Raw genomic sequence first — 17,606 nt, forward strand, 5'->3', positions numbered from 1 at the left:
CTGAAGCGATGTGGCGTGCGCGGGCTGACTTACAATGCTGTGTCCGTTTCAGACGTTCAGCAAGGTGAATCAGTCACACACACACATATATCCACTCCTCTTTAGATTCTGTTCCCTACAGGCCATTACACAGCGTTGAGTAGAGGTCCCTGTATGTGCTACAACGTAGGTCCCTGCTGGACAGTAGGTCCTTATTAGTTATCTGTTTTATATATTTGCTGTTGTTGAGTTGCTAAGTTGTGTCCAACTCTTCGCGACCCCATGGACTGTAGCCTGCGAGGCTCCTCTGTCCATGGGATTTCGCAGGCAAGAATCCTGGAGTGGGTTGCCATTTCCTTCTCCAGGGAGTCTTCCTGACACAGGGACTGTATTTGAGTCTCCTGCATTGGTGGATGGATTCTGAACTGCCAGGAGAGTCTATTTTATATATAGTAGTGTTTATACCCCAATCTTCCAGTTTATCCCTTCCCACCCCTTCTTACATTATTATTGTTATTATGATGTTCTACCAATATTCCAAATAAAGGGTTGTGTGCCCAAGACTGTGACTTGGAAATGTCAACTTTTGCCCAAAGCTGGGGATTGGCTCCAAGGAACCCTGCTTCCCTTGAAAGGGCTGGGTGAGCAGTGACCGTCCCCAGGCTCTCCCCGGAGCTGGAAACCCTTCTGCAGGCAGCTAGACACACCGGGCTCCTGCTGATGTGCTCTCAGGGTGTGTGAGCAGGGGCCCTGGGGCTGGATCGACTGAATTCAAATTCCAGCTCAACCAGCCTGCCAGCTGGGCGGCCCAGGGCACGCCATCCTGTCACCGAACCACACTTGGGCCCGCTCACCGGCTCACCGGCTCACAGTAAAGCCAGTCTACTGACACTGGGCCGAGGTGAAGGAAAGGGCAGTGTTAATTGCAGGCACTAAGCAAGGAGTCCAGGAAGCTGGTGCTTGTGAGACCTGAGCTCCTGGGTAGTTCTGAGGGAAAGGGTTTAAAGACCGGGTAACGGAGAGGGCTGCTGGGTGCGTTTCCTCCCAGCATTTCTTGGCTGGAGTCCAGCTGACTTACAATGATGTGCTGGTTTATGCCATGCAGCCAAGTGATTCAGTTACACGTGAACACTCATTCTTTTTCACACTCTTTCCCATTATGGTTTAGTACAGGGTAGTTTTTTAACTGATTGATCAATACTTTGGCTGCCTCGGGTCTCAGCGGCATTGCCTCACGCAGGATCTGTCCTTGTGGCACGTGGACTCTCTCCTGAGGTGCTCTGCATGTGGGATCTTAGCTCCCTGACAAGGGATCAAACCCGAGTCCCCTGCATTGCAAGGCGGGTTCTTAATCTCTGGACCACCAGGGACTTCCTTTTCATAGGATACTGGAGGCTGCTCCCTATGCTACCCAGTAAGACCTTGTTGTTTGTCTGTTTTATCTGAAACAGCTCGTCTGCTACCCCAGCCTCCCGCTCGAGCGCTCCCCGGCCGCTCCCTTTGGCAGCCTGTTCTCTGTGTCTGTGGTTCTGTTTCTCTTCCATAGCTGGGTTCATTTGCGTCATACTTTAGGTTCCACATGCAAGTGATATCATACGGTATTTGTCTTTCTCTTTCTGACTTACTTCACTTGGTATGATGATCTCTAGTTTTACCCATGTTGCTGCAGACTGTGCATGCTCAGTCGCTTCCGTCGTGTCCGACTCTTTGCGACCCTGTGGACTGTAGCCTGCCTGGCTCCTCTGTCCATGGGATTCTCCAGGCAAGAATACTGGAGTGGGTTGCCATGCCCTCCTCCGGGGCATCTTCCCGACCCAGGGATGGAACCCACATCTCCTGTGTCTCCTGCATTGGCGGGACAGTTCTTTACCACTAGTGGCACCTGGAAAAAGCTCCTCTTTTAAGGCTGAGTATTATTCTATTGTATATATGTACCGTACCTTCTTTATCCACGCATCTGTTGATGGATATTCAAGTTGTTTTCATGTCTTGGCTATTCTATTGTGAGTAGTGCTACTATGAACACAGGGATGCATGTATATTTTTGAATTACAGTTTTGTCTAGATGTATGCCCAGGAGTGGGAATGTTGGATCATATGGTAATTTTATTTTTAGTTTTTATTTGTAGACTTTATTTATTATTATTATTATTTGGAGTATAATTGCTTTGCAATGTTGTGCTGGTTTCTGCTGTCCCACAAGCTGAATCAGCTGTGTGTACACATATCCCCTCCCTCCACCCCTTTGGGTCGTCACAGAGCGCAGGCTGAGTTCCCTGCGCTGTGCAATGGTTTCCCACTTGGTTATTCTGTCGCTCAGTCGTGTCCGACTCTTTGCAACCCCATGGACTGCGGCACGCCAGGCTTCCCTGTCCTTCACCATCTTCTGGAGGTAGCCCAAATTCATGTCCATGGAGTCGGTGATGCCATCCAACCATCTCATCCTCTGTCGTCCCCTTCTCCTCCTGCCTTCAGTCTTTCCCAGAATCAGGGTCTTTTTCAATGAGTTGGCTCTTTGAACCAGGTGGCCAAAGTATTGCAGCTTCAGCTTCAGCATCGGTCCTTCCAATGAATGTTCAGGGGTGATTTCCTTTAGGACTGATTGGTTGGATCTCCTTGTTGTCCAAGGGGCTCTCAGCAGTCTTCTCCAGCGAGATGGCTCAGAAGTATCCCTTCTTCAGCACTGAGTGTTCTTTATGGTCCAGCTCTCACATCTGTACATGACCACTGGAAAAACCATAGCTTTGACTATACAGACCTTTGTTGGCAAAGTGATGTCTCTGCTTTTTAATACACTATCTAGGTTTGTCATAGCTTTTCTTCCAAGGAGAAAGCATTTTTAAATTTCCTGGCTGTAGTCACTATCCACAGTAATTTTGGGGCCCAAGAAAATAAAATCTGCCACTGTTTCCATTTTTTCCCCATCTATTTGCCATGAAGTGATGGGACCTGATGCCATGATCTTCATTTTTTGAATGTTGAATTTTAAACCAGCTTTTCCACTCTCCTCTTTCACCCTCATCAAGAGGCTCTTTAGTTCCTCTTCACTTTCTGCCATTAGGGTGGTATCATCTGAATATCTGAGGCTGTTGATATTTCTCCTGGCAATCTTGATTCCAGCTTGTGATTCATCCAGCCTGGCATTTTGCATGATGTTCTTTGCATAGAAGTTAAATAAACAAGGCGACAGTATCCAGCCTAGTCATACTCCTTTCCCAATTTTAAATCAGTCCATTGTTCCATGCCCAGTTCTGTTACATTTGGACCTGCATACAGGTTTCTCAGGAGGCAGGCAAGGTGGTCTAGTATTCCCATGTCTTGAAGAATTTTCCACAGTTTGTTGTGATTCACACAGTCAAAGGCTTTAGTATAGACAATGAAGCAGAGTAGGTATTTTCCTGGAATTTCCTTACTTTCTTAATGATCCAACAAATGTTGGCAATTTGATCTCTGGTTCCTCTGCCTTTTGTAAACCCAGTTTGTACACCTTCAGCTCAGGCACTGCTGAAGCCTAGCTTGAAGGATTTTGAGCATTTCCTTGCTAGCATGTGAAATGAACTCTAGTTTGAACATTCTTTGGCATTGCCTGTCTTTGAGATTGGAATGAAAACTGACTTTTTCCAGTCCTGTGGCCACTAATGAGTTTTCCAAATTTTCTGACACATTGAGTGCAACACTCTAAAGCATCATCTTTTAGGATCTGAAATAGCTCAGCTGGAATTTCATCACCTCCACAAGCTTTGTTCTTAGTAATGCTTCCTAAGGCCCACTTGACTTCATACTTCACAAGCGATCTATTTTATAGATAGTACTGTGTATATATAAATGCTATTCTCTTAGTTTGTCCCACCTTCCCCTTCCTCCCCTGAGGTCCACAGGTCCATTCTCTAAGTCAGCATTTCTATCCCTGCCCTGCAAACAGGTTCATGTGTACCAGTTTTTCTAGATTCCATATTTAAGGGTTAATATACACTAGTTGTTTTTCTCTGACTTACTTCACTTTGTATGACATCACTACAGATGACCTGATTTCATCCTTTTTTATGGCTGTATAATATTCTATTGTGTATATGTACCACATCTTCTTGATCCATTCATCTGTCAATGAACGTTTAGATTGCTTCCATGTTCTGGCTATTGTAAACAGTGCAGCAGAGAACCTTGGGGTACATGTGTCTTTTTGAGTTATGGTTTTCTCAGGGTATATGCCCAGCAGTGGGATTGGTGGGTCATATGATAGTTCATTTTTTAGTTTTTTAAGGTAACTCCATACTGTTCTCCAAATGACCGTATCAATTTACATTCACACCAACAAGTTTGCAAGAGGGTTCCCTTTTTGCCACACTCTCTCCAGCATTTATTGTTTATAGATTTTTTTGATGATGGCCATTCTGACTGGTGTGAGATGATACTTCATCCTAGTTTTGATTTGCATTTCTCTAGTAGTTAGCGATATTAAGCATCTTTTCAGGTGCCTATTGGCCATCTGTATTTCTTCTTTGGAGAAATGTCTATCTTAGGTCTTCTGCTGATTTTTCAATTGGGTTGCTTGCTTTTTTTGTTGTTGAGCTTTATGAGTTGCTTGTATATTTTCAAAATTAAGCCCTTGTTGGTTGCACTATTTGCAAATATTTTCTCCCGTTCTGTAGGCTGTCTTTTCATTTTTGTTTGTGCTTTCCTTTGTTGCAAAAGCGTATAAGTTTGGTTAGGTCCCGTTTGTTCATTTTTGTTTTTATTTCTGTTGTCTTGGGAGATTGACCTAAGAAAACATGCGTACGATTTATTTCAGGGAATGTTTTGTCCGTGATCTCATCTGGACTTTTGTGGTGTCCTGTCTTGTGTGTGAGCCTTAAGCCGTTTTGAGTTTTTGTGTAAGGTGAGCGGGTGTGTTCTGTTTCACTGAAAGGTTTTAAAGACAAAGAGTGAGGGAAAGGGTTGTAGGGTGTGTGATCGTGGATGTTCTTGTGATTGGCTGGCGGTGAGGTAATCAGGAGTCAGCCTCATCAGCCTTCTGGGTCTACGTGCTTGTGGGCAGCATACAATTAACTTCTTCCCCCTGGTGGGGGCTTCAGTATCTGCATAACAATTCCAGGGTATGGCTCAGAATATTATCTATAGACTTTGAGGAGGAACTAAAGGTCCTTAAATTTTTGAGTGGCTAAACTATTATTTTGTCTTGTTTGGCTGTTTTCCTTTGTTTCTGCATTTTCTCGATTTCCTGGTTAAATTTCTTCTTTGGAACTCAAGGAAAGCCTAGGAGGCTAGAGTTTTATTAAGAGCGAGAGGCAGGTGGAGGATGTGGAGGAGGGCGGGGAAGTCTGTTCAGGAGGGTCCACAGGGTCCTGCTTGGTTACTGTTCCACATGCCCAGGTTGTCTCGTCCTCGTCCATGAAACAAGGGCTTCCTGTACGTCTTGCCCACAGCCAGGCCCCACACTGGGTGCTGAGATGACCACAGTTTTGGTGAATGTAGAACGGGAAAGGTCCCTGCATCCTAGGGGAAGAAATGGGAGAGAGACCACAGGGAAATGCGTGAAATAAATGTGGCATGTCAGGTGACAAGTGCCACGGGCTGAAATGAGGTGCAGCCGGCTCGTGCGGTTAGGGGATGTGGGGCCCACAGTGCCTCCCACGAGCCCCCGCCTTAAACAGGGCAGTCAGGGCACCTCTGGGAAAGAGCTGAGGCACTGAGCCCCCGGGACGCTCCCGGCCGAACGTTCCGAATGCAGAGAACCCAAGTGCAAAAGCAGGTGAAGCGTCGCCCGTGCTCCGCACCAAGGGAAGCTCCTGCAAGGAGAGATGCCCACACCACAGTCAGAGCAGCCCCCGCTCACAGCAACTAGGGAAGAGCCCATCAATAGCAAAGACCCAGCACAGCCAAAGATAGTAAAGAGCCAGGGCCCAGTACAACCAGAAAAGTGCACGGTCACCCCGGTGGAAGGCTGTGAGCCCCTCCAGGGAAGGTGAGGAGAACGGCGGCAGCACAAGCTTTTAGCAGCGTGGTAGGATGCCTCCCCGAGGGGACCTGATTGTCTTTTTTTTAAAGGGAAGTTTACAAACCTGTTGTCAAACACAGCCATTATTTAAAATTAAACTGTATGTTGCTTGCTTGTTCAGTTGCTCAGTTGTGTCCGACTCTTTGCAGCCCCATGGACTGTAGGCTCCTCTGTCCATGGGATTTCCCGGGCAAGAATACTGGGGTGGGTTGCCATGCCCTCCTGCAGGGGATCTTCCTGACCCAGGGATCGAACCCTTGTCTTTTGCATCTCCTGCACTGGCAGGTGGATTCTTTATCACTGAGCCACCTGGGAAGCCTCCACCACTGTTTTAAATACAGTTTATTTAACAGTAATAACAAGAGAAGCCACCACCAGGAGAAGCCTGAGCACTGAATGAAGACCTAGCAGAACCAAAAATACAAAAATTTTAAAAAGACGATGGCAGCGATTTCCCTGGTGGTTCAGTGGTGAAAATTCTGTGCTCCCAATACAGGGGGTAGATCTGCTTCCTGGTCAGGGAACTAATATCCTGCATGCCGCCAATTTTTTTTAAAAAATCAATCAAAAAAGAAATGGTCAGTACTTTAAAAAAAAAAAGATAAAAAATACTTAACATGCATCTGTTTCCAAATATTTTGCTGCATCCTGCCATCACCTCTGTTCCACCAGCATTTCTCTGGTAGGAGAGTGGTATGTAGGGGCCTCTTTTGCATCTCTTTGCAACTCTGGGTTCAATGATGTTGTGATGATAACTTGAAACTGAACTTAGTGGGAGTGTTTACACCAGGGAAGTTGGCAGTCTACAAATCAGGACTCCATTTGTTGTTTTATTGATGAAGACAAGGTGAATAACGCAGATTAAGTTTGGTGTCTATAGCTGTTGCGCTGAGATTAACATAAAACTGTGAGGAGGTGCTCGTCCGGGACCTTCTGATGAAGGGACAGTGTCTCCATTGCCTCGGTTTCTTCTTCCTCTCAAGCACAGATGAGAAAACCCATCAGCCTTCACACCACATGCGCTATTGACTGTGAATTTAGGACAGCTTCTTTATCGGGGAAAGAATGAGCAGATAGGGTGCAGCTCCGTGTGTGGAGTCATGATGGAGCTGCAGCCATCGTAGGCTCCTGTCAGGAGGTGGGTGGCCTCACTGAGAAGGTGACATTTGAGCCCTGAAGAGGGTAAGGGAGGGAGCCTTGTGGGATTCGCAGGAAAAGCATTTTCTGCAGAGGGAACAGCCAGTGCAAAGGCCCTGAGGCGGGACAGCCCGGCAGCTTCAGGGACCATCGGGAAGGTCAGTGAGGCCTGAGTGAGTGGGGAAGAGCAGGCCCGGGGCGGGGGGGGGTTGCTGCAGGTGGGACAGGGCTGACCAGGAGGGGCCTCGTGTGCCATCCGAGACGATGCTGTGCGTGGCTGGGGCCAGTGCTTCTGAGCTTAGAAGAGCGAGCTCTGTTTGTTGGGGAACAGACTGGAGTGAGCACAGGCGGGCCCAGGAAGCCGTCTAGCACTCTAGGGGGCCAGGGACGGCAGTGGAGGACGTGAGAGGTGGGTTTCCCATTGGGTTGGAGAGATTGGAAGCATCGGAACTGGAAGTTTCAGGAGAGGGGTGGGGTTGGGGTTGCCCAGAGGGGTTCCATCTCTGCTCTCTGGAGTTTCAGGGGCCGCTATGGGAGCAGAAGGGTTGAACACTATGACTTAGCGTCTCCCCCAGGCCCTTCTGTCCGCCTCTGCCCAGGGTTCCGTTCTAGGTCCGTGGAAAGAACTCTGCCCCTGAGACGAAACTCCACAGCCTTGCTCTGCTCTGAGCCCTTTGTGATGCAGACAGGGAGACTGAGGCCAGGGGGTGATGGGCTCGGGGCAGGTCACGTGGGCATCGGTGGAGAGCTGGGATGGGGCCCCGGGGCCTGACCGGGTTGGTCTCCTGGCCAGAGGCACCCCCCACGCTCCACCCCCGCCATGGGGGTGCTGTCTGCATCCCCTGGCAGCCCCACCCCCCCTTGCTGGTCTCTTCTGAGCCACAGACGCTCCCCTTTCTCCTGTCAGCGATGTGCCCAAGGGCGCTGAGAACTTTGAGGTCTCTGGGAGCTCCGGGGTGAAGATCTTCATAGCCTATGACCCAGCGCGGGTGACAGAGCCCACGGGCAGGGCCCACTGGCCCCTGGATGCCAGCGTGGACGTGGTCATATCCGTGGACGCAGCCAGTAAGGCTTTAAACGACCTCAAGGTAAGAGGCCCTTCTCCGCAGGTCAGAGCCCCAGACAAAGCACACCCCATTCACACACCGCCCTAGTCAGCCAGCCCCACAAGGCTCCGACGCCCAAATCCACACACACGACACATCCCGAAACAAGCCCATAGACACCTAAGCCTGTAAACCCACCCGACATGCCAACATCCACACACGGCAGGAATGAATACTCCCGTAAAGGCATAGCCTGCCTGATCGCCCCCTCAAGTTCACAGACACCCCCTTGGGTCCCAGCTCCACACCGACCCCGAACAAGCCCCGCCCGCTCCTGTGCAGACAGGCGTCCTCAGCAAGAGCCACGCGCGTGCGCACATACACGCATGCATCGGACATAGGTGCATACCTGGATGCACGTGTGTCTCCCACCTAAGGAAGCAGGAAACCTCTTTCACAGACGACACGACACCTTCTCACTCGCCCCCAGGCGCCTGCCACACAGGCAGTGACCCCAGACTCACTGATCAGCTTTTTCTCCAGGGACACGGGGAAGCTGAGGGCTGTGCAGCTGTTGAGAGCAGGGCCCCAGAGCTCAGACCCCCTGAGCGCCACCTACTGGGCCAGCCTGGGGGCTCTCTGAGAGGCCCGGGTCGAGCCCTTTGCATGGACGGTGGGCCGTGTGAGCATGGGCTGCGATCGTGGGGTGGGAAGGGTCGTTGTTCCCATTTTACAGATGAAGAAACTGAGGCTTAGGGAGACTGAGTACCTTGCCTGAGTCACTGGTGACGGCCACCCCTTCCCGCATTCTTTCTCCCTGGCCTCTCCACGGACGCCTAAGGGTCCGGCTGCCCCCGGGGCCCGCCCCCCACCCTGTCTGGCCCTCCTGGCCCCTCAGCCGAGCCGTGGGCCCCAGGGAGGCACCTGCTCTCTCCAGCTGGAGAAAGTGGCTCTGGATCTGGGTGCAGAGCCCGTGGGCCCCGGGCCTTTGCCAGCAGGGAGCAGCCGGGGCCCCCACCCCCCCATCTACACAGGGCCGCTGCGGTGTCCCCTCCGCCCCCCGCCTCAGCCATCCCCGCAGGGCTGGCCGGGCCCACTCAGGGCTGATGGTGTCCCCGCAGGTGAAGATCTCCTACTTCGGGCAGCCGGCGGGCGGGGCCCTGGGCCACAGCGTGCTCTACCTCACGGGTGCAGGTAAGTCCCGCCTCCGGGCCTCCATGCGTCCCTGCCCTTTCCCCTCCACGCTGGCTGCTTGAGGGTCTTAGGGAGGCCCAGGGCCATCTTCCTCCTCCACCGAGGAGCTTGGCTCCTTCAGAGGCCATCCATCTGCTCCAGACCCCCAGGACTGGAGCCCCAGCCGTGCTTACAGCCACAGCGACCTAGAAACTGCACGGCCCGCGGGTCTCCAGCCAGACCACAACAGGCTTCCTCCATCCAGAGTCCCGGAGCCTCAAGGCTCGTCACTAAACATGCAGAGCCGCACGCTACCTTCAGCCAGACCCTTGGCAGTGACCCTAACAGCAGAGCCAGCAGCTGGAATCTCAGGCCTCGTCCTGGCCTCCAGAGTCAGGGCCCCCAAGGGTTAGCAATTCAGGGCATGCAGATGAGTGAGAAAGTCAAGAGCCCAAGGCTTGGGTCCCTCAAAAGCCAGAGCCACAGGGGCGGGCCTCCCGGGCATTGGGCATGGTCCCCAGAACAGGGCTGCCTGGTTCTCCTGGGCTTGGGGCGGGGTCAAAGCTTGCCCCAACCTGGACACTATGGTGAGACGGGGGACCGGGGAGCTCAGATAACCCCTCCCCATCTCTTTTCAGACATCTCCCTCGACGCGGACAGTGGCCGCACAGGCAAGGTGAAAAGGACCCAAGGCGACAAGGTGGGCCTCCTCCAGCTATCCCAAGACGGCGGGGTCGACAGGCCGACCTGGGGGTGGCCCTGGGGGGGGCAGGCTCTGCCTCCAGAAGGGTGACGGATTCCTGGACTCTGTGTATCCAGCAGTGTGGGGAGGCCATCTGAGGACTCCCCATCAGCATGAGAGGGCCTGACACTGTGTGATCAGCATGCTGTGTGACTCCTGGAAAACAGCTTACCCTCTCTGGTCTCTAGTGCCACCTCACACCTGGGATCTTTTGCTTGAGGTCTTTTCTATTTCCTGGGCTGTATTTGGACCCCTAAGCATGATAGGTGCTTCTTAAAAGGTTGTCAAGTGACTGAATGAAGGCTTCTGGTAGAGGAGGCTGCATGGACTACCCTGGTTAGATTCCGAAGAGAGAGAGAGGGAAGGTGGGGTGGGCCCCAGGCATTATCCCACAGCAAGTGTCTGAAGGCTATCCTGGGAGGGTAGAAAGTAAGATTTGTGGGGAAGGACCCCAGGGAGGACGCCTGCCTCGCACACACGACTTTGTGGACAAGATGGGGCAGGACTGCCAAGGATGGATGTGCAGGTCGCGCACTGCACAAGGTTGCTGAGCAAGGTAGTGAGTGCGGCCTGAGATACAAACCATGTCTTGGGCCCTGATACAGTGAGGTAGCTACCCGAAGAGGTGGACAAGAGTGCTATGTAGGTTAGCAGTGGTCCTGTGAGGTCACCCAGACCCAAGTTTGAATCCCACCTCTGTGACTTAGAGTTCACCTCCCCAGAGCCTCCTTCCCCTCTTCTGTAAATGGGGAGAATAAGCTCTGACTTGCAGAGGCTGGTGGGAATAAAGCAGAGGCAGATCAGGAAGAGCTTTGATTACAGAGGCCAGACTCCAGCCATCTTCCCCACCTGTCAGCTCCATCCTTCTTGCAGGGCCTGCAGGATCACAAGTGAACATCAGAGACCACTGGGACAGGCCCCAGGAGAGGACTGGGGTGGGGAGAGAATCCCAGCAGTTCTCTAGCCCCCTCAAGGTCAGGGCAAGGCAGGGCCAAAACTCAAAAGACTGGCAGAGGCCATTTCTGGGCCTGACGCTGCCCCCTTCCTGTTGCAGTGTGACGGCTGGGCGGGGCTGCTGTGTACAGTTGTTCAGGCTGTTCACTGCCCAAGCGTGGAGTGACTCTGGGTCTGGAGAGCTGGAGCTCCAGTCCCCAAGTCTATTAAATCCATTATCCCTCTTTAAATCTTCAAGTAAACCTGGAATACAGAAGTCTCCAAGTTAACAAAGCAGACAGCTCTAGCCATGTCCAGAACCCCTTCCCAGAGATTCCTGGGTCCCACTGACCCTAAGGCCTCGTGTTTTGCACAGAAAAGCTGGCGCTGGGGCCCTGAGGGCTACGGGGCTATCCTGATGGTGAACTGTGACCGGGACAGTCTCCGGTCCACGGAGATGGACCTCACCAACACCCAGCTAACCTCGCTGGATGGTGAGTAACAGAGGATGGGGCTGTCCAGGATGACGGTGTGGGGCAGCGCGGGGCTGCCTCATGGGGACCACTCTCTCCAGACCTGCAGGACATGTCCCCAGTGGTGCTGACCTGCGATGCCCCTGATGAGCTCTTTGACAGCTACAAGCTGGTCTTGAATGTGCCACTTTCTGATTCCAAAAGAATGAGGGTCTTCTGCACCCGGGGTAAGTGGCCTGGAGGGGCCTCTTCCCTCCCTACTCCAGGCTCTGCTTCCCAAATCATCTCTTTCTTCTCTTATCCACATCTCTCCAGTCTTCCATCATCATTTGGTAATTCTCACTACCACTTAAAAGCAGCCACAGCATCACGACAGGATCCATGGACCAAGGAAGAGGGTCCCAAGCTAGACCCATTTTACAGAGGGGAAAACTGAGGCTCAGACATGTGAATTCACTGCCCTAAGTTCACACAACCAGTTGGGAGTGGAGCAGGCATTCCAAGTCAGTCTCTTGGGCACCAAAGCCGCTCTTCTTTACCCGGCCCTGGCCCTCCCCTGACCCCATCCCTCCTCTGGTGAGTCAGTACAGAATGAGTTCTCAGTGCTGACAAATGCCGTCCAGGCTGTGTGAGGTGGGGGCAGGGATCAGCAAAGCCAAGGCCCAGCCTTGCCTTTGGAATCCAGTTATTCTGCCAGAGAGTTTATTAATCAAACTCTGTGGCTTAGAACAAAACAAAACCCATCCTTAACCCTGAGGTGACCTTACTCATTTTTATAAATAGCAAGAGACCGTCCTACCTCTTCCTTCTTCTTCTTCACTCTCTGTTCAAACTGACTCAGAATTCGTTGCAGCTAAATTCCAGCAGGAGCCAGAATGCTTCTTCTCTGCACCAGGGGTGGAAAGTTAGGGAGGGGTCTGGCTTGAAAATACTTATTGTGATTGCAGAACATAAGCTCCATCTCCATAGGTGAGCTGACAAGCCTTTCTGCTCTAAGAACATGCTAGGGTGCCACTTCCCAGATGACCCTCCGTGGGCAGGGAAAGGAGATGGGCCAGAACTGCTAAGTGCCAGGAGCTTTGTTTAAAAAATTGACATGACAATCACAGGACATAAAAGTAACCATTTTCAAGTAAACAATTTAACTACATTCCCTGGTGGCTGGGAGGTAAAGAATCTGCCTGCAATGCAGGAGACCTGGGCTTAATCCTCGGTTGGGAAGACGCTCTGGAGAATGGAAAGGCTACCCACTCCAGTATTCTGGCCTGGAGAATTGCATGGACAGAGGAGCCTGATGGGCTACAGTCCGTGGGGTCACAGGAGAGTCGGACACGCCTGAGCGACTAGACGACGACAGTCCCAATCCCCAACCCCATCTCTGTGCTGTGAGTGCTCGCTAGCTCAGGCGTGTCCGACTCTCTGTGACCCCGTGGACTGGAGCCCGCCAGGCTCCTCCGTCCATGGGATTCTGCAGGCCAGAATACTGGAGGGGGTTACCATGCCCTCCTCCAGGGGACCTTCCTGACCCAGGGATGGAACCCACGTCTCTTACGTCTCCTGCGTTGACAAGGTGGGTTCCTTACTACTAGCGCCACCCACGCCCCAGCCCTAGGCAACCGGCAATCTCCTTTCTGCCCCTATGGACGCATCTCCTTCAAATGGAACCATACAATACTTGCCTTTTGCGTCAAGCTTCTTTCACGTAGTATGATGTCCTCAAGGTTCGTCTGTGCTGTGGCATGCATCAGACCTACATCCCTTTCTATGGGTGAAGGACACACCAGCACATGGATACACTGCATTTGTTTGCTTCCCTGGTGGCTCAGATGGTAAAGCGTCTGCCCACAATGTGGGAGACCCGGGTTAGGTCCCTGGGTCGGGAAAATCCTCTGGAGAAGGAAATGGCAACCCACTCCAGTATTCTTGCCTGGAAAACCCCATGGATGGAGGAGCATGGTGGGCTACAGTCCATGGGGTCACACAGAGTCGGACACCACTGAGTGATTTGACTTTCTTTCACATTTGGTTTATCCATTCATCAGTTGATGGACATTTGGGTTGTGTCCACCTTTGGGGCCAGCTGCTTTTATTTCCTTGTCCGATGTAAAGCTTGCACCGCCTTCATGAGAAATGTTAGCCCATTTTACAGATGAGGAACTGAGGCTCAGAGAGGCTGAGTCATTGAGCTGAGGTCACACAGCTAGCATGTGACACTGCTGGAGAGGAGCCTGAGTCGCTCTGATGCAGCATGGCTCTGCCCCTGTGTTCCCGGGCTCAGGCTTCCTGTCCAGGCCCCCACACCCCTGCGTTAGCGCTGGGCAGCCGAAGTTTCGGTGATCGTGAGTGCCCCGGCTATCACATAACTGCGCCAGCCTTGCCTCCGTGCTGACTCGGGTCTCCCTAGGTGGGAATTCCCTCCTGGACTATGAGCAGGTGCTGGGGCCCCAGCACCCGTCGTACAAAGTGGCCCGTCAGCCAGGGGAGCGGAAGATCCGCCTCTATGTGGAGGGGCTCAGCTTTCCCGACGCCGATTTCTCGGGGCTGGTCTCCCTCAGCGTCAGCCTGGTGGACACCAAGGTAGGTGCAGTGCCGGGGGCAGAGACGGGGTCGGGGAGTTTCAGGGCCCAGCGGAGGCCTCAGGGCTGGGAGGCCGGGGGCCAGGGCTCCCGAGGCCCGATGGGGCTCCCTGCGGGGCCCACTGAGTCCCCATTCTCCCCCCAGACTCTGCCCGAGGTGCCCCTCTTCACAGACACCGTGGCCTTCCGCGTGGCCCCCTGGATCATGACCCCCAACACCCAGCCCCCCCTGGAGCTATATGTGTGCAGGTGAGTTCTCATGCTCCCTCGGCTCTCCCGCCGCCCCTGGACTCCCAGAGGCAGGAACAGAGCGCGGGACCCGGCTTGCTCCTGCACGCTCAGCGGCCGGACTCCCCGAGGGCCCCCAGGGGCACACTTGGGTACAGGCCAGCGGTGAGCTGGCTGGGCCATCAGCCCGCCTGCTCTGAGCAGCCAAGGCCCCAGCTGCGGTCGCCGGCTCCAGCTCCAGCTCCCCATCCTTACCCTGCCCTGCCTGCAGCAGTCCCGGGACATCCTGGGTTTATTCCAGGCAGAGGGGCCAGGCCCTGTTCAGGTTCCTGGGGGTGGCAGGAGACCCAGCCTCCCTCTGACGGGGCTGTGCCCCTGGGCCTGCAGAGCGCGTGAGAATTCAGCTTCCAGGACCGTCTGTGAGCCCCGGCCCCACCCGGGTCCCTGGTCCTTCTGCCATGTCTCAGGATCCTCGTCAAGCCCCTGGATGGGCAGGGCAGCCAGGGCTGGCAAGGCTACAGGGCCCTGCAGAGGAGGTCAGACCACCGGAAAGGGCCGTAGACGACTTGGAGCTTAAGTCAGAAGGAATGCTGTGGTCAGACAGGTTTGCTCTGCTGGCCTGGCTCAGGTGTTCAGACGGGAGGGGGCTCTTTCTCTGCCTTTGCTCACTCGCCTTTGATGAGGCCAGTAGTGAGAGGCGGGAGGAAACGGGCTCCTCCCCCTCACTATCGCCGTGACCGTGACCGTGACCGGTGAGACTGTCCCCGGCCCCCTCAGCAGGGCCCCGCACCTGCCCGCCCCCCGTCACTCCCGCCTGACGGGATCTGGAGACGTGGTCCGCCTCTGTCAGTCGCCCACGAGCCTCTCCAGCGCGGGGACTGTGTCTGGAGCCGAGGGCGGCCCGGGGCCCAACACGGACGGCACGCAGGCCCCTGCGTCCACCCCCAAGGCTGCCGTCCGCAGCCCCGCCTCCCTGCCCTCCCCTGTGTTTTGCAGTGTCCTAGACGCTCATGGCTCGAATGAGAAGTTTCTGAATGACATGTCCGATCTGGCGCTGAGAGCCAGCTGCACGCTGATGGTCTGCCCTCGGGTTGAGAACCGAAATGACCGCTGGATCCAGGTGGGCGAGGAGCAGCCCCGGGAGCGGGGGGCAGCCCAAGCTCCGTCCCCCACCCCGGCTTAGGGGAGCGGCCTCTGCGGCTCTCGCCCGGCTCCCTAGAGAAGCTGGGCCTGGCGCAAGGACTCGGGGTGGGCACGCGGCCTGGGAGAGCCCTCCTTCTCCCACCGCTGCCTCACTAGGCCTCTCCTGCTTCCCTCCAGGGGCTCTGGCCCAGGCAGAGCCCTCCCCCGGCTGGGTCCCTGGGGGACCTCCTGCCCACTCGAGGCCTCGGGGAGGATCTAGCCCTGGGCCTGGGGTGCTAGCCCCTTCTCAATGCGAGACCGAGGCGGTCACAGTGGCCTTTTCTCTTGCCCTCCCAGGATGAGATGGAGTTTGGCTACACTGAGGCCCCGCACAAAGCCTTCCCCGTGGTCTTCGACTCCCCCCGAAACAGAGGCCTGAAGGATTTCCCTTACAAGAGGATACTGGTATGCGCCCAAGGGCAGAGTGCGGACGCCGTGGGTGCCTGCCCCATGGGGCCCACTGCTCAGGCTTGCCTGGCCCTAGTCCTTCAGGGACTGTGAGGGACGCAGGAGGTGGGCTGTGGCGAGTGGGGAGTTAGGGGGAGGCTTGGGGAGGAGTATGTAGATGAAATGCCAATCACCCCTGTGCTGGGAGGGGCCCTGGTCTCCCCCCAGGGGCTGTGAACAAAGGAGTCGGCTCCGGGGAGACCAAACTGCCCTTTGGGGGGAACGCATCCCTAGTGATCCTCACAGCTCTTGCTTTGTGCTGGGGCCCCTCTCCGGTAACGGGTGTTTTCTGAACACCTACCACGTGCCAGGCCCCACGCTGCCTGCTGGGCGCAGGAGGGCGGCAAGAGCCGCTCCAGAGACCATGCCCTGAGTTCCAGGCCCTCCCCCCAGCTTCTCACAGCTGCTCATTTAATCCACACGCACTCCTGTGAATGAGTACTATTATCATTCCCTCTTTACTGAGGCCCAAGAGTTAAGCAACTTAACTCGAGGCCACACAGCTAGGTAGCAGGGACACCAAGATGTAGAACCAGAGGGGGCTTCTCCACGGCCTCTGCTCTTGACGGCTGGGCTAAACCGCCTTCCGAGGGGGTCCCTGCCCCAGAGTGCCTGTCTCCGCCTGTTTGCCGGTGTCCCCCCCCGCCCCCCGCCAGGACAATGCTGGGTCCGGGTGGCGGCTCCACTAGGGATGCCCAGGAGCTCCTGGCCACACAGAGCAGGGATCCTGAGGGGTCAGAGGTGAGTCCCCGGGAGGTGACCATGCGCCCTGCAGGCTGAGTCTGCATCAACCCCAAGTCCTGGGCCTGACCCCAAGTCCTGGGCCTGACCCCAAGTCCTGGGCCTGACCCCGCCGTGGTATTTTCCACTGATCTCTGCTCTCCCCTGCTGGCTCAGACAGTACAAACTCTGCCTGCAATACAGGAGCTGCAGGTTCGATCCCGGGGTCGGGAAGATCCCCTGGAGGAGGGCATGGCAACCCACTCCAGTATTCTTGCCTGAAGAATCCCATGAACAGAGGAGCCTGGTGGGCTATATACTCCATTGGGTTGCAAAGAGTCGGTCGTGACTGAGTGACTAACACTTTCTGCTCTGTCTTTATCATTCCCTTTCTTCTACTTCCTTTAGGTTTAATTTGCCGTTCTTTCCCTAGCTGGAAATGGAAACAAAGATTTTTTCAACCCTTTCTCTTCCTAATGTGTTTAGAATTGTGTCATTCCCAGGAAACGCTGTTTACTGGCATGCCCGTGGGTTTTAACCTGCTGCGTGCTTATTACCTTTCACTTCAAAATACGGTGTAATCTCCTCTTTGATTTATTCTTTGGCCCACAGGTTCTTTAGAAGTGCGTTGTCTCATTTCCAAACATTTGAGATTTTCTACTTATGGTTCTGTTATTGGCTTGGGTATTGCTCACCAAGTGGAATTTACTTTTTAAATCTTTTTATTTTCTATTGGAGAATAGTTGATGAACAGTGTTGTGTTGATTTCAGGCGTGCAGCAAAATGACTCAGGCACATGCATGAATCTATTGTTTTTTCGGGGCGGGAGGTGTGGGCTTTAATAGCACAACTCTCAGGGCACTGGGAGACTTCATATAAATCAAATAGGCAGTAGATTCCCGCAGGAGCACCACCCGCCCCCGACCCCAAGAGCTGTCTCTTCCTGTTCTAACTGACCCCTCCTTTGGGGGGGGG

General features: G+C 54.1%; 1 protein-coding gene across 1 annotated transcript in view; it reads left to right on the forward strand.

Annotated features, from left to right (window-relative positions):
* Positions 1-17,606, forward strand: part of LOC133060323 (protein-arginine deiminase type-1-like) — a 39,230-nt gene that overhangs the window by 9,082 nt on the left and 12,542 nt on the right. Inside the window, exons 2-10 of the mRNA XM_061147810.1 lie at positions 8,019-8,199; positions 9,279-9,351; positions 9,969-10,030; positions 11,382-11,499; positions 11,580-11,705; positions 13,883-14,055; positions 14,200-14,303; positions 15,279-15,402; positions 15,762-15,869. Of these exons, the coding sequence (XP_061003793.1) occupies positions 8,019-8,199; positions 9,279-9,351; positions 9,969-10,030; positions 11,382-11,499; positions 11,580-11,705; positions 13,883-14,055; positions 14,200-14,303; positions 15,279-15,402; positions 15,762-15,869 (1,069 nt within the window). The remainder of the gene's footprint in view (positions 1-8,018; positions 8,200-9,278; positions 9,352-9,968; positions 10,031-11,381; positions 11,500-11,579; positions 11,706-13,882; positions 14,056-14,199; positions 14,304-15,278; positions 15,403-15,761; positions 15,870-17,606) is intronic.

This window comes from Dama dama, chromosome 8 (assembly GCF_033118175.1).
Source record: "Dama dama isolate Ldn47 chromosome 8, ASM3311817v1, whole genome shotgun sequence".
NCBI lineage: Eukaryota > Metazoa > Chordata > Mammalia > Artiodactyla > Cervidae > Dama > Dama dama.